The sequence below is a fragment of the Siphateles boraxobius genome, unplaced genomic scaffold (genome assembly GCF_051911475.1).
Source record: "Siphateles boraxobius isolate OS27281-9 unplaced genomic scaffold, OSU_SipBor_1 7, whole genome shotgun sequence".
NCBI lineage: Eukaryota > Metazoa > Chordata > Actinopteri > Cypriniformes > Leuciscidae > Siphateles > Siphateles boraxobius.
In genome coordinates this window covers 18,689,107-18,710,286 of record NW_027509197.1, presented here as the reverse complement: position 1 = coordinate 18,710,286, position 21,180 = coordinate 18,689,107, and the positions used below count along the sequence as shown (strand labels likewise).

The 21,180-nt window shown below is 40.9% G+C and overlaps 2 protein-coding genes across 48 annotated transcripts in view; one reads left to right on the top strand and one right to left on the bottom strand.

The window, feature by feature from the left end:
• Positions 1–5,683, bottom strand: part of lrrfip1a (leucine rich repeat (in FLII) interacting protein 1a) — a 34,038-nt gene extending 28,355 nt beyond the window's left edge. For 20 of the 46 annotated variants that reach the window (XM_077215561.1, XM_077215562.1, XM_077215530.1 and 17 more), the window contains exon 1: positions 5,117–5,426. In XM_077215561.1, the coding sequence (XP_077071676.1) occupies positions 5,117–5,206 (90 nt within the window). In that variant the 5' untranslated portion in view covers positions 5,207–5,426. Of the gene's footprint in view, positions 1–5,116 lie in introns of all 46 variants that reach the window. The other 26 variants (XM_077215552.1, XM_077215555.1, XM_077215559.1 and 23 more) reach the window with 10 other exon arrangements.
• A 624-nt stretch (positions 5,684–6,307) lies between these two features.
• Positions 6,308–7,855, top strand: LOC143723318 (ribosyldihydronicotinamide dehydrogenase [quinone]-like). Of its 2 annotated transcripts, XM_077215568.1 has the most exons (6): positions 6,308–6,426; positions 6,555–6,722; positions 6,823–6,953; positions 7,044–7,157; positions 7,264–7,365; positions 7,466–7,855. In XM_077215568.1, the coding sequence occupies exons 1-6, from the start codon at positions 6,423–6,425 to the stop codon at positions 7,763–7,765; spliced, it is 819 nt and encodes a 272-aa protein (XP_077071683.1). In that variant the 5' UTR covers positions 6,308–6,422; the 3' UTR covers positions 7,766–7,855. The 2 variants fall into 2 exon arrangements, with proteins under 2 accessions (XP_077071683.1, XP_077071682.1); XM_077215567.1 differs by having other exon boundaries at positions 6,823–7,157.
• Positions 7,856–21,180: the final 13,325 nt, after the last annotated feature.

Sequence of the window (21,180 nt, the reverse complement as noted above, 5' to 3'; positions counted from 1 at the left end):
CCACTATGCTTATACACAAACATCCTGACCAATCAGCATCAAGAGCACTAGAAATATGGACTCCGCATTACTCCTTTAAATGGGATGCATCCCAACTGCAGAGAATAAACAGGAAAGCAATTGTGATAACAATCTTCAGGGGCCCATCGGTGACGTCAGAAAAAGGAAGAAAACCCTTTCTGAATCCATGTCCTTATAAGGAGAGGTTCCATTCTTGGTGAAAGATGTCAGCATGCAAAAAAGGTTTCTGACTTAAGTGTGCTGACATTATTTGAGAGTTTTCTACACAGTGTCTTGCTTCAACCTGTATCAACAGTTCTGCAACAAGGCTCTTGAAGAAAATTGAAAGGAATAATGCGTCTGTTGAATACAATCCAGTGCAAGTTTAACCTTGGGGGCACTTAGAGCTTATCCTGAGGGAGGCAGACATTTTTTTATGATTGTCATGGACCAGTGATAAGCAGGTGATAATGCGTCAATGCGCTACTGTGCTTGTATTATTCATAAACTCATATATGTGTGTGGGCACACAAATTATGTATTATAATGTCAGGACTCTTCTTCTGAATGCAGAAATACAAAACTGCTCCTGACAATGAGTTTAGATTAACAAACAGCTCTCATCCCACAATCCAAAATCTGAGCCCAGATTAATGATCTAAACACCCTCCAGAACACAAAGCCTGCCATCCTAATCTGCTTGTAACCATCTCAGCTGAATTCTGGCACTGCTACAGTGTCATCCAATGACTGAGCTTGCTAGTAGCTTCCAGTGGAGAAGTTTAACACAATCATTTTTGAAATGTTGAGACTGTAAGCAATGAGAAATGTTAAGTACAAACTAGTTTACACTATCAAATATTTCGGGTCGGTAAGATTTTTTAAATGTTTTTGAAAGAAGCCCTTTATGCTCACCAAGGCTGCATTTATGTGATCAGAAATACAGCAAAAACAGTACTTTTATAATTTAAAACAACTGTTTTCTATTTTGAAACATTTTAAAATGTAATTTATTCCTGTCATGGCAAAGCTGAATTTTCAGCATCATTACTCCTCAGTTTTTCAGTGTCCTTCAGAAATCATTCATGCTGACATGGTGCTAAAGAAACATTCCTTATTATTATCAATGGTGAAAACGGTTGTGGTGCTTAATATTTTGTAGAATCCATGATATTTTTTCAGGATTCACTGATAAACAGGAAGTACAAAATACCAGCACTTATTTGACAGACATCTATAACATTATGTTTTATTGCGCATTTGATCAATTTAATGCATCCTTGCTGAATAATATTATTAGTAATATATATATATACTGCCGTTCAAAAGTTTGGAGTCAGTACGATTTTTAATGTTTTAAAAAAAAGTCTCTTCTGCTCACCAAGGCTGCATTTATTTGATTAAAAATACAAAACATTTCAAATTCTATTCTATTTCAAATAAATGCTGTTGTTTTTAACTTTCTGTTGATCAAAGAATCCTAATAAAAGGGTACACAACTGTTTTCATCATTGATAATAATCATAAATGTTTCTTGAGCATCAAATCATCATAATAGAATGATTTCTGAAGGATCATGTGACACTGAAGACTGGAGTAATGATGCTGAAAATTCAGCTTTGATCACAGGAAAAAATTACACTTTACTATATATTCACATAGAACACAGCTGTTTTACATTGAAATAGTATTTCACAATATTACTGGGTGTGTTTTGTATTTTTAATCAAATAAATGCAGCCTTGGTGAGCAGAAAGAGCCTTCTTTTAAAAAACCGACCCCAAACTTTTGAATGGCAGTGTGCATATATATATGAATGTATGTATGTATATATATATATATATATATATATATATATATATATATATATATACATACATACATACATACACACACACATTTTTTAAACACTTTTGAACGGTTGTTTTTGTGTCTGTCTGTGTGTCTGTGTGTGTGTGTGTGTGTGTGTGTGTGTGTGTGTGTGTGTGTGTGTGTGTGTGTGTGTGTGTGTGTGTGTGTGTGTGTGTGTGTGTGGCATTTTTTTTTAAACAATAAGATGGAGAACATTAGCTCAGCCTGGCCTACTTTGAACTATTCATGTTCTATTCTCACTAAAACTATTCTCACACAATTAGTTAAGAGCTCTGTTGTTTTAAACCAATCCAATCATTCTCAAAACTATTGAACACATTTTTAACAGACTTGCCAACTTGCGTCTGTCTCAATAGCTGATTTCAGGCTGTAAGCTTATTTTGCATAGTAGGGATCAGTCCTGCCAGCAACTCAATTTCCTATTGAGTTAATTGCTCTAAAGACTGGAAATCAACTTTCATCTTTCCTGAAATAACACTGGTAGTGACAGTGACAAATTAGCTTTTGACAAACCATTGTCCTGCTCACATCTGTATTAATCATACAGACTGACATGGTACAGTTACTCCATACATCACATCATAAATTAGTAAGCACACAAAATGGTTTACAAGCAGAGAGCATTTCTGATTGGCTAGTTTTCTGGCTTAAATAATAATTGGCTTAATAAAAGCACAGGCTGATCCCCTGACAGTAGAAATGTGAAATGCTAATACAACTCGAAATAACTGTTTTCTATCATTAAAAATGTAATTTCTTTAAGCTGAATTTTCAGCACTATTACTCCAGTCTACAGTTCAGTGTCACAAAATCCTTCAGAAATCACTCTAATATGCTGATTTTCTGTTCAGGTCACATTTCTTATTATAATCATCGATGTTGATAACAGTTGTGCAACTTGTACTGCTTAATATTTTTGTAAATAAAAATAAAAAAACAATACCTTTTTCCAGGATTCTCTGATGAATAGAAAGTTCAAAATAAAAGCATTTATTTAAAATAAGTATTTTATAATATTATTATAAATGTCTTTACTGTCACTTTGGTCAATTCAATGCATCCTTGGAGTTGGTCTGCATTTAAATTTTAAATACCTGATCTAATCAAATGAGGAGTGTTGTTGTAAGAAACTTTTTTCAGTATGTGCCAAAACTTAGCAGAATGAGGTCATGAACCACACACATGCCCCTGAAAACAATCTATTTATGTCATGCGTTTGTCTTACCAGATTCCACAATTTGCGTCTGTTTAACTAGAAGGACAAACAAAATACTGAATCAAAGTGTTGAGTAGCAATTGTTGAAATTGTTTTACAGGAAATCCTTCACTGACTCATGTTCCACTGAGGCCATTTCTCACTCTATCCAGCTTAGCTACATTAGAGAGCAGCAGAAAAGCACAGCCACTAAGGATTACAAATGCAGATGTCATCAGTATGTGTTTCCATAGCATCCATTACCAGATGTCCCTGTTCCATACTTCTGCTCATTGTAATCGCCCCCCAAAACTTCATGTCTGGTCTTGAGGCTGCACTAACAGCTGCCCTGAGGGCCTTCTATTTTTAAAGCTCTTGTTACAGAATCAACGATCACACGAGGGCCAACATACCAGCCTGTCAGAGAGCAGCAAGTGTGGGACGGCAGCCTATATCAGCAACAAATGCAGGTACCAGGTGAATAAATGTGAGACATGCATGGAACAAGGAGTTAATACTGAAATAGGCCCTCAAAAGAAGATAAAGTAACTCTGAAAGAAATATATAAACCTTAAAAAAGCCCTAGGAAAATGTAAATAACTAGCTTATTTGTAAAGGAATTCAAAACCCCTTGAAAACGTGCCAAGCGGCAAGTAAAAAAAAAAAGGGTTACACCACAGTATCTTGTCCTAGTCTAACTGAAACCAAACCTGCTCAGAGAGCTCTATGAGAACTCGCTGTTTAAATTTGCAAAAGCTCTGTTGCAAAGCCACATGGGAGAACACAAAAAATCCATTTCAATTTCAAGAACAACAGGTTTGATCAGAAAAAAAAAAAACTTTAGTGATCATGCTGAAATTATGCAAATGTAAGACTGAAAGATGCTTCTTGATTGTGTTTAAACTGAATCTCTCTTTATCCACATGCTCACTTGTTACTAGAGATTAACTCAATGTGCTACAGAGAACAAAATGCACTCTTACAAATGGGCAATTGTCAAGTTAGGCTACTTTTAAACATTTCAAATAGGTCCTTCCTTCCAACAGCAGTCAGACTTTTTAACTGAAATAACAACATCATGTAGCACTTTTTGTGTATTTTTGTTCACTATGTGTATTTTCTCACCTATTGTTTTGTCTAAATTTGTAGCTGGGGTAGTGTGGGATCAATAAACTATCAAAGTTTTACACATTCTCTGACACTTTATTAAATATTTTAGCTTATTGATTATGCATAAACACCAATAAGTGTTTCATACTGTAACTCAGACTTCCCCTAAAACCACTGCATTAAAAAAAAGCATGCTCAATAGCAATAATAAATGAATCATGTAAACAGATGCATATTACACACAAATATAACATGCTTCTCTGACTGCATTTCTCACTCTAAACAGAGTACAATGCATGTTGACAGTAGAGTGAAAAGGCCTATATCCTGCCTACTACTCAGCATGATGTGTCAAGCAGAGACACACTTACCAATAATAGATTGAAACATTTGCAACAAATGATATGTATAACTGTCTATTACACTCTTTACTTTTCACTGTGGGTGTGCAAGGAAGGAACGTCATATCAGTCGAAGATCTGACTGGTCAAAATAATTCCCTAAGCACTCAAATCAGTGTTCTCTCCACCAGACCCAAACACCTGTTCCATCACATCAAACTCAGCTTGCACAATGCTAGCACTTTCAAACACATTACTGCCATGATGCATAAAAAGAACACCTTTGACCAAAACAGCTCAGAAACTTGTAGTTAGGCGAAGGCAACTAAAAACTTGGAGGAAGCAGACATGAGGAAATGATCAATAGCTTGTGAGAATAAAATATGAACAATGCAGGGCCACGTGAGGGAAAAAGCATGGACCTTAGTTAGGATTCTGTTATAGATACTCGTGAAACTGGGTAATGGTCTTTAGTTTAATAAATAAACTCACTCAGGATGTAGAACCATGTTATTTTCGTATTGTCCACGGCAGTTTAACCCTGTAATTCTGCAAATGAGACCATTACATTAGTGTATCTCTTATGAGATCAATTTACCTCTTTTGCGATTACGTTGAGGGCATCTTCCTCGGCAGTCAACCCATTTTTGCTGGGGGTTCTTTTACGTCCTGGCCCTTGAGACCCCATCGGTAACCTTTAATAAATCTTTCCGAGAAACACACGCTCCTTTACGCGCGAGAACCGATCCTTTGGAGAGTTATTCCTTCAGCAGAGGCATAAGACAAATAAAACACGTTTCCAACTCTAAGCAAAAAAACAGCGAGCCTACGTCGTGTCGTCCGCGACGCGATTCATTGTGTTACATCCGTCTTTTTGCACTCTTCCTAGTGCTGTACTGTGAAAGACTGAAGAGTCACCGGTGCTGAGAGCGCAAACGCCTTTTCATGACACACGTGTCGCCTCTGAGGAACTGCCAAAATGGCTGTAAATTATCTAGACTAGAGTTGTTTGCTTAGAGAGTTGGGTTCTTTAACAATGTGATTGTCAGTATAACCGCTGGATTAAACGTTTTCTTTTAGTTCATTGTTGCGCGAATGGACTGTGAGCGACTTTTGGGGGAGTTTTAGGGCTCGCACTCGCAGACCCTCTTTGCTATTTTTAATCATGGGAGTCTGCTGCTAAAAACAGAAACCTTATCTTGCACTTCTTAAAGTCATTCCCATGTGCTTACGGGCCTTTCGCAAAAATAAACCCCTGGATTTCATTGTGAAGTGGGGGAAAAAAGCACTGCTGGGGGGAAATATATTGCTATAGTCTAACTAGCCTCAGCCTGACCAAGGGTCAGGTTTAGGTGGTAAAATAACTCAAAATACACCAAAGACAAGAAAAGTTTCCTTTTTTCCCCAGCAGAAAATTGTAGTCATAAATATAACCTGGCCATGATACAAACAATATCATAGCAAAACAGCTCGTTATCTAAACGGAGTCACCAAATTTATAGCTGGCCTATTTTTTTTTAAATCTGTATCATAATATTTTATCTTAAGTATTTTATTTTTATGGCTCTAACCCTAATAGCTATAGCTCCAGTTGCTGGTGCATGTTGACATCTAGTGGTAAAAAGGTAAACTTAAGCAGGCACAATCCCAATCTAGTTTTTTTTTTTTTTTTTTTTTTTTTTTTTTTACGCTTCATATGCCGCTTTTAAGAAGAAATACATCCAGGTAATAATCACTTTTGTTTAACTTTTTTTTCTGTAGATTTTTGTTTTTGGAAAGCCTCTAGCCTGCCAACATTAATTGATTAGTAAATTACTTTCAGGTGTGCTCAGGTGATTGTGGTTTTAAAAGAAACTCACAAATCTGTTGGTTAGAAGATGCTCTAAGACCTGTGGGTGACAAACATGGGTATGTTTATGGTTGCTGAAGTTTATATATATATATATATATATTTATTATTATTATTATTATTTTTTTTTTTTTTTAATTATTTTTCCCAGCAGTAAAGACCGTGTTGATTTGTTTATTTTTTTCAGCTGCAAAGACAGTGTTGATCGTGTATGCGCACCAGAGTGCTGGATCTTTCAATGCGGCTGTTAAAGATGCTGCTGTAGAGGTGCTGGAGAAACAGGGCTGCAATGTTCTTGTGTCTGACCTGTATGAAATGAAATTCAAGGCCACAGCAACCAAGGAGGATATTACTGGTGTGGAGGCAGTATTCTGTTCGTTTAGAAAATATTTAACTTATAAAACTTTTGCCCTTATTAGTGTGCAATGGCTGTTTTACACAATTTTCTGTTTCAGGAGCAGTGAAGAACCCAGAACACTTCTGCTATGGAGAGGAGACCAAGCTGGCCTGGCAGGAGGGACGACTTGCTTCTGATATTGTAGAGGAGCACAAGAAACTAAAAGAAGCAGATATTGTTATTTTTCAGGTAAGGCTTTTATATATCAGAAATCCGATTTCATTTATCTTATTTTTGTTGCTTTTGGGTGTACTTGTCGTTCTTTTTTGTCTTTTCCAGTTTCCCATGTACTGGTTCTCGGTTCCTGCCATCATGAAAGGCTGGATGGATCGGGTTCTTACCCTTGGCTTTGCATACACCTTGGAAAAGCGCTACAGTGCGGGCATCTTCAGGGTAAGGCCTACAAATCATAAACTAATTTTTCGTTACATGCGTTAATCAGCTAAGGTTAAATGTTGGTTATTTAATGAACCGTGAGTGGGTTTTTAATTTGTGTTAGGAAAAGAAAGCCATGTTGTCATTCACCACTGGCTCCCATGAGACCATGTTCAGCTCCAATGGGATCAATGGAGATATGAATGTTACTCTGTGGCCAGTTCAGGTAAGAAGCTTCCTTCCTTCAACCATGCTTAAATTTTGCACTATTTGATTTTGCATGTCATTCTAACCTGAAACTGTTGCGCTAATGTTTTCTTTTGTAGAATGGTGTCCTCAATTACTGTGGCTTCCAGGTCCTCGCACCACAGGTCTTCTGGGCACCCACGCGTCTCTCTGCTGAGGCTCGTGACAGCCTGTTGAAAGGCTGGCGTACTCGTCTTCAAGGTCTTTTAAGCGAAGCGCCTCTCTCCTTCCCACCCGTAGACAGTTTTGATGAGGTGAAAGGCTTTCAGCTGAAGCCTGAAGTTCATGAAAAGCAGGCCGATTCCCCCTTTGGTCTCACTGTGGGTCACCACCTGGGGAAACGTCTGCCACCGCACAGTCAGATGAAAGCTGGGGTTTGAGATGAGCGACACTGTACCTATGTGGCCATGGTCCTGTTTAACTGTCATGAAGCTTAATTTTTTTCTATGTGAATAAATTGTTCATGTTTTGAGTATTGTAATCCATGTGGAACCAACAACTCCTTGCCCGTTTCTTAATTCATGTCAGATTGGGACATTTAGAAACCCAAACATAGTGGTTGATTTGTGCTTCCTAGTCAAGAATTTCCTGACTCTATTGTAGCTGCTTTAGTTGTCTTGTAACAGTTTACCCATGAAACCTGGAATTGGAGAGTTTGACAGTGAAAAGTCTGCATTTATTGTCAGGTACACAGGCAGCTCAATCCTCTAATACATGGAGTTGTTCTTATGATCATTACAAATAAAAGGTCAAACGTTTTACAAAGAGCAGACCTGACTGCTTTTCCCTGGAGTTTCATAAGTGTATTGTGTACTAATGCAATGCATGTAATACTTTTTTGCCAGTAGTCACCCTTAGCAGGCTCTTTTCAAACCGTTCTATGGTCCAAATATTAAGTGTTTGAATCAGAACAACCAGCGCCTTAATATGGCACGTTTATTTGGTGCACATAAATTGGATTAATATACTCTCTGAAAGCTTTCTTGTGTGCACAGCTTCCCCATTTCCAATGGAAGTTTCTTGGAGGCATGTCCTTTTCTGCATCAAAGTGCATTGCAGATGTCTGCCGATAAAGCTTTGAAATGCATTTGGATTCTTATGTAATTTAAAACCAACCCTAAATGGTAATCAAATGTAATCTAGAAACCGGTAGTCTTGGAAACTAGGAATTATTACTCTTTAAGTGTGTGAGCTCTCCTGCCTTCTGTGTGAATGAACCGATACATAAAAATTTTCATCTCTCATTTAACCCAAGTTAAAAGTTGGATGTGAAATAGTTTGAGGTAGCCTAATCAGATCATGATGTGACACCAATGTAGTATTATGCCATTTTAATTCATTACATTGTTTCACATATAATGTGCAGATTATTTACAAGCGTTCTCTCTAGTAACCACTCAGACCTGCATAGTGATTTAGGTATCCTCAAATATCCGAAGGTGTCAGGTTTGACTCATTAACATGAGCCTCGTTTCCACTGGCGATGCAGGGCTTTAAACGGGCTGTGCTGGGCTAATAGCCTCGGACCTGTAGCACCGAGCCCAAAACCATGCTGTGTCTCCACCATCGGGCCAAAAGCTCTGAAGTGCTTCACTAAAACCCGCCAGTAAAGCTAGGTTGACTCACCATGTCCGCACGAGCGTGATGGTGCGTAAATTACGTAAATATGGGCGTGCGCAAGGCCCCATTTCTCATGGCGGTGTTCAGGATTTTTTATAACTGCTTGCGCGGCTCCACAAGATGAATGACTTCGACGAGAATATAGCCGAGCATGTAGCAGTGGCGGATGCAGAACGTGACAGATGGGCCTGGATTAAGTCGAGGTGGGCCTGAATGGGTTTCTAGATTTTGTATTATCTTTACTACTAGATAGGCTATTTTTATGGAGATGAGAAATAAAAACCGCACTGTACTGCTATGATCAGCTGTTCGGCCGTGCTTTCGAAGCGGACCGGTAGGTTTTTGTCACATGACCTGCGGTGCGCTTGCGGAACTCTCTGAAAAGTTGAGATGTTTTCATCTCGCCGCGGCATAGGCGCGCCTGGAAAAACGAGCGCGCTGCAGCCTGCACCACATGCGTATGGCAAGCCAAAGTATTCATAAATGTCAGGCCAGCCGTCTGATTGCACACTGACCCGTCAAAAGCATGCGGGACGCGCGATTTGCCATAAAAGCGCGCGTTCTTAACGTGCACTTTGTTGTCACGGAAAACACGCTCAGAAACTCGTGGTTTTTGCATAATAAAAAATAAATAATAATAATAATGTATGAAACCTTATCGTAAAGTGTTACCGGAATTACAACTGGAAAATTTGCGAGATGTGTCTCGAACGAAGGGATTAGGGGACTGTCCGAGGTGCTGAAATAAAAAACAGTGAACGTGAAACCGAGAGTTGTTTTTCTTTTCTTGTTACAAAAATACATCTGAGGCATAAAACACCTGCAGACAGAAACAATCTCATTTAAATAGCAGATCACATGTCGAGGACGCAAGTTTCTGACACGCGTTCCGTGACCACAAAGCGCACGTTAAGAACGCGCGCTTTTATGGCAAATTGCGCGCCCCATGGCTGTCGAAACGCCTTTGACGAGTCAATCAGATGCCTGACCACGTCTGTCGCGACCGCGTCGCTTCCATTATGAGCGCGTACATTTGAGATAACAAACTGGAGCGCACAAAAGACGCGATATGTGAACGTGCCCTTAGTCTTTGTCTTTCCAAGACATGGTGTTGTGTGACAATGAGACTTGTCCCCTCTCCTTGCAAGGGTGTCAAAGTCTGGACAAAATATGTACAGTGACATGACATAACTGCCTGAAACTGCGTTTGCGCGTTGGCTGGCGCTGAGCTAGAGATGGACGCGCTCTCAGCTTGCTGAGAACTTGTAGCTTGATATTTTTGCCTTTAAACAGATTTGCTGTTTTAACATTAGAATATTTGGCATTCAAAAGAGTTTGTTGATTTCAGAGTACACTGACACCTTTGTTCAAATTCTTTGCTAAAGTAGTTCTTATTGCTGGAATGAACATAATTTTATAGTGCAAGCCAACACTGTTTGGTAAACAAGCAATTTGCCAAATTGGCAATGATTGTACCTATTTACTTTTTATCGTCACTGGATCTAACAGGCTAATTTAGAACGAAAAACTGAATTCCACTTGGTTCCTTGTGAGTGTAGCAGCAGAACAGACCAAAAAATGCGACAATTAATAGGTTTTGTTTTTTAATAGAGCTATTTTGTAATCATATTATATGACATTTAACTATAATAATAAATGTAACATTGTCATTGCTATTGTGCATGTATCTTTATTACTTTCTCAAAAACAGAATGCACATATCAAAGCATGCATATCTGCTGATTAAAGATTCAGCTCGAATGTATTTTTATGATATAAAGGAGCAGAGAATAACTGACTAAAGGGAAATCATTTGACTCTTGTCATTTGATGTGGTATTGGCAAAAACTTTTCCAAAAGTATGTGCACACAAACATACTGAATCTGACATAAAAAGAATGTCATGGCCGGTTAGAGCACATGCACCTACATATTGAGTTGCTGTATGTGTTCATGCAATATATGATTTTTGGGTCTGACTCGCATCATTTCTCCAGTCTTCTCTTCTTTTAATTACCGTGAAAAGGCCCCAAAAATAAACTTGTGATGATTTCGGGGCGAACCCGCACTTTAATTATTGTATGAATGAATCAGACTAAGCAATCAGGAGACAGACAGAGGATGACGCAACAGGTATAAAAAGGAAGCGGAAAGGAAATGAAGGAAGTTTGGTAAACGAGAAGGCAGAAGTGGAACAGTCAGCAGTCACAGCTCAAGTTCTCTTCGTTCACGCTTGAATCTTACTCTTGCTGCTAAGAATTTTGTGTGGGATTGAACTTTATGGGTAGTGATGGCAAAATGAGGCTTCCTGAACCAGGCCCGGCGTCATTTACCCCTTTTGTACACTGCACACGTCTGCAGTGCATTACGGCTCCGACGAGATTTTATTCTGTCCTCCACGCGGTGCCAACTCACACCAGGAGCATTTCAGAAGCAACGCGACTGGATGCGCAAGACCATGTGATTTGCCTGTCCGATGTGATTTTTCTTGATTTTTGGGTTTCTACCTTACAGTCTATTGTTTCTACCATAGGATATATTGGTGTGCAATACAATTGGAAGTCCTTACAGGGTGTTTATTTTAAAATTTACAGTGTTTATTTACTTTTATTTTGTATCTACGGTGCGGCTTGGACGCGGCGTCCATTGAAAATAGACTTAGCACCTATCTTTAGTGAAGCGGTGCGCCCCCCCGGCAAGCCCCCCTTAAGAATTGTAAAAGCCCCCCCAAGTCATTTGTCCTGGCGCCGGGACTGTCCTGAACCACTGAGACCTCGCAGCCCATTGCTTCACCCAAAGGTTCATTACTCGAAGCTTCATTCAGCATTGCTCACTAGTGACACCTAGCTACTGTGCAAAGAAGTAGCAGACAAATTAATTAATTCTGGACCAATGACCTGAGCAGACTTATGATGTCCATATAAAGCCACTACCCACCCAGTTCTGTTTCATTTATTTATTTATTTTCTTCTCACTGTTAATGTCTGTAACCTTTCATTTGTGATAATAAAAAGACCTGAGCAGACATTTGTCCATTGCCTGGGTACAAAATAAAATATGTAGCCTATCTTTCTCTGTCTGAATTTACTTGTGCAGAGACAACTGTCACACACACAGTTAATTAATTATTCATAAATTGTTTGGATAGTGAACAACAAAAGTGACACTGTGTTGCGTGCACTGCTTATGGTGGAGGGAGTGTAATAAAGTAAACTGCAACAGAATAGTCTGGGGTGGGAAAAAGTTAAGAATTGTCTCTGGGGGGTTTTGTGCAGTGAACTGTTACTAGTTTAAGAGCAGTGTTGTGCTTATGGGACTGGGGATTTAGAGGAGCAAACTGCAACACTGCAGTTTGGGGTGGGTGATGGAAGGATTACAATAGATTTTTATTGCGAAACAGAATTTTTTTAAGTGTGTTGGGGTTTAGACGATTCCTCTTCTTGGACAAAACCTCTCCAGCCTTGGAAAATATCCTTTCACAAGGAAAAGAGGATGCAGAGGAACATAAAAATGCCAGTGCCAGTTGGTATAAATGATGATACTGATGCTTCTTTTGAGCCCAGACAGGGGAGGATTTCCTCTTTCTAGCCGGCTCCATTACCAGGAAAAAGGAAGAGTCGCAAAAAGAAAACAAATCCAAAAGGGCGATCCAAAACAAAAAGCCATCCAGATCCAAAAATCCAAATAATCTTATCTCATTAATATAACAAGACTATAATATAGCGACTATAATTAATAATAATAATAATATACGTATTCTTACCTGATATAATGTAATAATATACAGCCCTAACACATATATGACTCAATAACGACAACAACAATGAGAGTTCTTTGACTCTCTGACACTACTACAACTGCTTCTACTACTAACACCACCCACAAGGTGGCGCGAGTTTCGAATCCCCTTTATCCGTAGCGACACTCAGACCGAACCGATGACGTATCCACACAAACCGAGGCCTCATTTGTCAATGGTCACGTGATTTTCACGTTAACAACACAAGCCTCGAATCGTGGCTTCATCTGGCACGCCCATTTTTTCTCGACACAAGCTCCGACCCCTCGGTTCAAATGTCACATCACTATTTACGGGTAAAGCTGGTTGACTCGGATCACCTGTGTGGAGCGTCTGCAGCGCACGCTGTTTCCAAGTTGGTCAACAGAGAGAGAACGAGCCAAAGGGGTTTCCTGCCGTGTATCTTTGGAACCTTTCAGATACAAACTGCAACGCGTTGATCATCTCTAAAACCTTACCGTCTCTGGTACTCACACCAAACTCAAGCCCAGAATGCCTCAACTTTGGTGTTGTTGTGCCTTCACTACAGTGACCGATGAACATAACATTATACACGCACCACATACCTCCTCACGACTGCACACACACACACACACACACACACACACACACACACACACACACACACACACACACACACACACACACACACACACACACACACACACACACACACACACACACACACACACACACACACACGAGCTCACTCAATCCACGCTCAGTGCATGCGTTTTTGTTTTGTTGTTTGTTGTTGTAACATGATTATGTTTTTGAGAATGACGATCTGCATCTGAATGTAAATGTGCGTGCTCTTGCGGTACTAATTTGCATTGTTTGGACTCTTTTCAAAATCTTGGACTATACATTAAAGCAAACCTACACCACACAACCATCATTCATTGTGAACTGTTAATATACCAAACTTCATGTGTGAAAAGTGATTTTTTTCTGTTTGTTTTGTAAAAGACGAAGAATATAAATATTTACTTCAAACCACTTTAGTGGAATGTTTTTGGGTATGTTTTTTTTTATACCTTTTGTTTTGCGTGTAACTGGTGGTTTTTTGAGCTATCCGGCCTAAACCGTTGAATGTGGTAGACCTTAATCTACCTGGCGCCCGAACAAATTAATTTCAAATTTAAAGAATCTTTTTTCAAGGGTGTGCCACCGTTACATAAGTGGCGCCCGAACAGGGACTTGAAAATAATTGAGTGAATAATTCTGAATGTGAATGTTCACTGACAATTTTTTGTTGTTTTGTTATTGCATTATTTTGAGTAATTCAAGGAATTGGGAAATTTACCATTTTTGAATTGAAGTGTGGAAATCCTGTTAATATGCTAAACCTGTAAATAGTGTTTTTTTTTGTTTGTTACCCCCCATTCTTTATGGAATTACAATGAGTAGCAAATTTGAACTGAAACCTATTATTTAATGTTGATTGATGAATTTGCTGATGACCAATAACCCTAAATTGTGTTATTCACATTTCTGTTTTTGATTGACTTGTTGGACAATTGCTTTAATTCTTTGAACTGTGAGAAAGGCAATGTAAAATTGTATCAATTCATTGACATATACAACACTGACAACACCCTTTTATTTCAAACATTTATTAATAACATTTCCTTTACATAATCATGGCGGAGCACCCTCCTCCTTCCTCAACTTTTATTGAAATGGAGGTTCCGGATGTGGCCACCCCTATTTGGGTACCTGTGCACCGTCAGGCTCCTCAGGAATCCTATGTTCCTACCTTTTGCCATACACCCTCTCAGTTCAGCCGCATTGCTCAGACAGGAGCCCAGGTGCAGTTCGCATCCCCACCATTAGGTGGCAGCACTCCAGCTCAATCTTTTCCCTGGGAACAGAAACCTCCAGAACCCATGCAATTATGCACACCATCATCTCCAATATTATCCCCAGCTGCTGCTTCACCACCACCTTCTTCATCTTCAGGGGCACAGTATGATCTGCCTAGAAGTCTTCCAACACCTGGAAAAGGGATTAGTCATCTCACTGCACAAGCTCAAGGTAACTGGGACCAGTTGCATGATTGCATGACTGCACAAGAGAGAGCTTTAACTGAACTCATCAAGGAACTAAAGTCCAACTTATCCAGCCGTGAGAGTCAGGTCACGAAACTTGCTGAAAAGATGGAGGAAATCAAGCAGCAAGTCTCCACTACCTTATCTACAAACAAGCAACAAGATGAAACTGAGTCAGATCAGACAATTAAAGCGTTGAAAACGATGATTACTACAGAACTCCAAAAAGTAGAAACTACAATAGTGTTCGAAGTGCGGCACGTGGTGCAGCAGTTGCACTCTGAGATTCAGCAGGAGATTCAAGCAGTTCAACATCATTTTCAGAAGGATTATGATCAACTATTGAAAAAAAGTAGTTCATTGACTTTACTCATTGACAAACTGTCCAAAGAAAAGGAGTCCATTCGGGATGTTGCTTTTACCTACAGAGCTCTCTGTAAAAGGTGGAAACCAAGTTTAACTGAAGCAGACATTAAGATGATTCTTAAAAATATAAAACCTTACCTCGCCAGTCACCTTCGTAGCCATCTAACCACTGTGGAAGAATTGGTTCGCCTGGGTCACCAGCTGGAGAAGGAACATGAACAACAGAAGCAATGTGAGGGTAAAACTGGTTCCAAAATTGTTGTAGCACCACCCAGAGTGGCTACTACTTCCCAACCTACTGTACAATGTTGGCGATGTCAAGGATATCACGCAGCAGGTACTTGTCCTTACTTCACTCCTCCAACCCAACTATCCCCGTCTTCAGGTCACCAGCCCTACAGTAATAAACGAAATGTCCACTCACCCAAGCAGCCTGGCCAACCATCAAACAATGCAATGTCTTCTACAATTACAAAGAATTCTCTCACACCTCCAGATAAACCCAATTTAACCATTACATCTGGAAGTATATCCTCTACTCCCACGAATCCTGTCAGTGTACCTCAAAAGTTAATTGTGCCTGTCAGTGTTTGCGCATTGAAGGGGAAAGTCATTGTGGACACAGGTGCAAGCTATACCCTCATCCATGAAACTCTCTGGAAGAACATTTGCTCAAGCACCCCATGATCTTCAATCCTGGACACTCGGACCTTTGTATCTAGCTAACGGTGAGGCAGAGGTTCCTCTTGGATGGCTGAATGTCTCAATTAACCTCAATGACAAAGTGTTTACAATACCAGCTGCAGTTCTACCACCCAAAGCTCTGGCATATGCAGCAGTTCTGGGGCTGGATTTTATCTTTAGTGGTTTACAATTAAATGTAATCGATACAAAGTATACCTTCAAATCTACCCCTGATGTGGAATACCCATTCCAGCAAGGATGTGCAAGTGTACCTGAGAACAGACCCAGATCCAGAAAAGGAATGCATCAAGGGAATACAAACCAAAGTGTCTCTCTCGAGTTCAATTCCTCCTCCTCAACCCAAATTTACATTCAGCACAGATGACATGGATATCCAAAACACAATATCTGCCCAACCACCCGTCATCCACGCAATATACACAGGAACGTAATGACTGTGAATACTATACAACCTATACAAATAAACCAACAGTTGCTGCTGAGACCTAACCACAATCTCACCGCAACCCAACCATACGCGCCAACCCGTTTGACTAAGGCTGTCGAGCCCCACTGGTGCGTTAATATGCAGTTTCAGTGGCAACGGTTCCGTATGGCATACCACCTACCACAAAACACAATATCTGCCCAACCACCCGTCATTCACGCAATATATACAGGAACGTTATGACTGTAAATACTATACAACCTATACAAATAAACCAACAGTTGCTGCTGAGACCTAACCACAATCTCACAATGTCTCCGCAACCCAACCATACGCGCCAACCCGTTTGACTAAGGCTGTCGAGCCCCACTGGTGCGTTAATATGCAGTTTCAGTGGCAACGGTTCCGTATGGCATACCACCTACCGCAAAACACAATATCTGCCCAACCACCCGTCATTCTCGCAATATACACAGGAACGTAATGACTGTAAATACTATACAACCTATACAAATAAACCAACAGACCTTTCAATTTTTCAAGAATTCTACGAAACCGTAGCATGGCGGCCTGTACACAGCCAGCTAGAATCTTTCCGTCTCAACCACAGCCAGTTGCTGCTCCTTTCTGCTGCTTCAGATAAGTTCTTTACTGTACGACGCAACTCTTGGCCACTGAATCCGACGTCTCTGAGGAACCGGGTTGTAGAGTGTGCCACAAAACCACGACAACCCACTTCCACTGGATAAACCTGGACTCTCCATCCTCGCTGTTCTGCTTCAGTGGCCAGATGAGCATACCGCAGTTTCTTCCTCTCATATGCCTCATCTACCGCATCCTCCCATGGCACTGTTAACTCTATCAGTTGAACAATGCGTGCTGATCCAGACCACAAAACAATATCTGGTCGTAGGTTAGTGGTGGCAATCTCAGGTGGAAAAATAAGCCGTTGATCAAGATCAACCAGCATCTTCCAGTCCCTAGCAGCTTCCAGTTGTCCTGGGCGAGAATTGGTGTTAGCACCTTTTCTTGGTGGTTGCTCGCATGGGCGGGGGAATATTGTCTTCTGCGTGTAATGTTTTGCTAGAACAGGCGGCAATTTATTGGTCATACTACGCTTGCCTTCCAATGCTAAAGCCAAACATCGCAATACTTGGTCATGGCGCCAAGTAAACCGACCCTGGCTAAGAGCCACCTTACATCCTGTCAAAATGTGCCTCAATGTGGCAGGAGATGAACACAAAGGACAAGATGGATCCTCTCCTACCCAGAGGTTTAGGTTCTGCGGTGATGGGAGAACATCATATGTTGACCTAATAAGGAAACTGATCCTACTCTCTTCCATTGACCAAAGGTCTTGCCAGCCCATTTTGCGTTGTTCCACACTCTCCCATCTCATCCACTCTCCTTGCTTGGCCTGGGAAATGGCCTTTATACATCTCATCCTCTCCTCCTGCTTTCGCACCTCGTTGACTACCAGCTTCCTCCTTTGGGCTGGGCCTGCCTTGTGCCATTTAGGAGGAGCTAAACTGAGCCCAAAACCCCCTCTTCCATGCTGTACCTGTCCCATGATATCCCCAATTTGAAGGTCAGCCTTTGCCTCTACTACAGATTTCTTTGCTGACCACTTTCTACCAGTTTTTACCACAGGGGCTGTCTCCCTTACACATTTGTCGCGTGACTCTGCTAAAGTCATTTCCAGTCTGACCTTGGCACACTTAAACTCCTCGGTTAAAGCAGAGACTGGCAGCTGCAATACTCCTTTACTATAAAGTCCCACTCTGCTGAGGCAGCGTGGAACTCCCAACCATTTCCTGATGTATGAACTTATTAACGCTTCCAGCTTATCCACTGTTGTCAAAGAAACCTCATACACAGTCAGTGGCCACAGCAACCTTGGCAGTAGACCAAACTGAAAGCACCAGAGTTTCAGTTTTTGCCTGGTAGAGCACAGCTGTTTATGCTCTTCAACCCTTCCACTGCTTGTCGTCTAACTTCTCCCACTCGAACTGTATCCTTTAGATCCCCATCGTACCATCTCCCAAGACTCTTCGCTGGCTTCTCAGAAACTGTTGCTATTGCCTCACCATTAATGAAGAATGTTTTATCTACTACCTTGCCTTTAATTATGGAGATGCTCCTTGATTTAGAGGGCTTAAATTGCATTCGTGCCCATTCAATATTATCTGTTAACTTCCCCAATAACCGATTAGTGCAGGCTACCGTTGTAGTCATGGTTGTCATGTCATCCATGTATGCTCTGATTGGTGGTAGTCGCTTCCCAGAAGCCAAGCGCTCTCCTCCTACTACCCATTTTGATGCCCTAATGATTACTTCCATTGCCATGGTAAAAGCCAGTGGAGAAATGGTGCATCCTGCCATTATTCCAACCTCTAAGCATTGCCATGTAGTGCTGAATTCTGGAGTTGAGAAACTGAATTGCAAATCTCCAAAATAGGCTTTCACTAAATTTGTTATCGACATCGGTACCCTGAAAAAATCAAATGATGCCCAAAGAAGCTCATGTGGCACTGAACCATATGCATTAGCCAAATCCAGGAATGTCACGTGGAGCTCCTTCCTCTCCTTTTTAGCTGATTGAATTCGTTGCCAGATAACACTGATGTGTTCTAAGCATCCTGAGAATCCTGGAATGCCCGCTTTTTGAACTGAAGTGTCAATGAAGCCATTCTTTAATAGGTAGGTTGACAATCTCTGAGCAATAATGCTGAAGAAAATCTTTCCTTCGACGTTTAATAGTGAAATAGGGCGAAACTGACTGATGCTTGTAGCATCTTTTTCTTTGGGTATAAAGACTCCCCCTGCTCTGCGCCATGCTCTAGGTACAACCTGCTTTTCCCAAGCCACTTTTATCAATTTCCACAGAATTCGTAGAACTCCTGAAGCACTCTTGTACACTCTGTACGGAACTCCATTAGGCCCTGGAGATGATGAAGCCCTTGCCTTTCTCACAACCTGCTCTATCTCTTTCCACTTAGGTGCACAGACCTCCATTTGGTATTCTGGTGGATTGACAGGTGGGATGTCTGACGGAATAGACATAGGCTTATGCCTTTTTGCATCTGTATGTGTTTCCTCCAAATATCTCTCTAGCTCAACCCTAGATGCTTTTAAAGTGCCATTCTTCTCACTGGTGAATAACTTCTTTGCGAATTTGAATGGATCTTTATAGAAATTAGCCCTCGCACGCTCCTTCTTTTTGTAGCGTTTCCGTAGGCGCTCAGCTCTGCGTAATGTTGCAAGCTCATCTTTTATGGCCCTTTGTAAGAGATTGAGTCCCTCCTTCTGACTTTGTTCCGCTCTTTTCCATTGCTTCCTCAGCTGTCTCCTTTCTCTAACTAACCCTTCAATTTTCTGCTGCCGTCTAGACAATCCAGGAGTAGTTTGTACTTTTTCCTTCCTTTTTTCCACACCAAACCTCTCACTTCCATATGCGTAAATGATGTCCCCAAATTTATCCAGCTTCTTTTCAACTGTACCAGTTAATCTTTCTAATGCAAAGCATAGATCTGTGTTTACCGTGTCCCATGCAGTTTTCTCACAAGCTCTTGGCCATCTAACTCCAGGCCTATGCCCGTTGAGGTTCTTTTCTCTCTTATGCTGGTTAGTCTGACCGGGTTCACAAGAATCAATGTGTTCATCACTAACTGTGCAAACCCTCCTCTCCTCTATGACAGGGGTGCTGATATCCTGCGAACTGTGGTTTGCTTCCTGTCGCTGGATTTCATTCGACTGACTTGACTGACTTCGTAAGAAGTACTGATCAATGCGAGGCCCTTGTCCCTTCTCCCTCAAGCATTTCATTTTCCCTTGATGAATCTTCAAACCCCTGACCGTTGTCGCCTTGCTCCAGCCACAGACACAATCTTGGAGTTCAATGGCTTTGCTAACTGCAGAACCTGAACTAGTCTTTTGTGAAGTACTCTCTATACTCATATCCGTTTCCATTCCAAAGTCGTTAACCATGTTGTCCACCATTGAGTCATCTTCCGCCCCTGCTCTCGCAGACTCTAGGGGTAATGTACCTTACTACTTCTCACTGCTGATTCCTGATTGCGAATAACTTTACATCTGAGACATCCAAAGACTACATTTGTCCATTATTTATTTCTAAAGAAACACGACAATGTATAAAAGGCTCCATTACTTTGTATCTTACGTTATGGCCCCGTAGAAGCCGTTTTTGTAAAAATAGGCTAACGATTGCGTACTTAACCACGCGACTTCCTGTCGCTCAATAGAGACATTACCGTATAGACAGGAGGAGAAGCTCGCAGGCAATCTTTTACTGTCTATGAGGCAATCGGTGGGACATAGAGGCATAAAGTCAAGGGAGAAGCCCATAGATAGAGAGTCCATAAAAGCAACGGGACAAAATATTTCAACAATGTTTTTGAGGAATTAGGTGATTCAGATTTGTCTTGGCACAGCTACTAGAAAATGTACAACTGTCAGACTGTCATCAAGCTCAGTTTGAGCATGCGCAGTCGCTCAGCCATCAGACAGGAAGTGCAATAATCGGGCTTCAGTCTTCTCCGTTGAAATCAATGGGGTCCCTGTGTCCATTTCTTTTACTGTCTATGCTTAATACACCTCTCTGGTAGCCTAGAAATCTAGACGCATGCCGCAATGGCTGATGCTGCTGGCGAACAGCGGTCTTTCGATTCGGCTTTGGCCGCGACTCTGGAGGATTTGAAGTTAAACTTTTCTTTGAAACAAGAACAAAGAACGGCTTTGCTCTGACTCTGACTACGTCACCTTCTTCGTTGCTCTGGTTGGTTGTAGCGCTGAAAGACAACCGTTTAT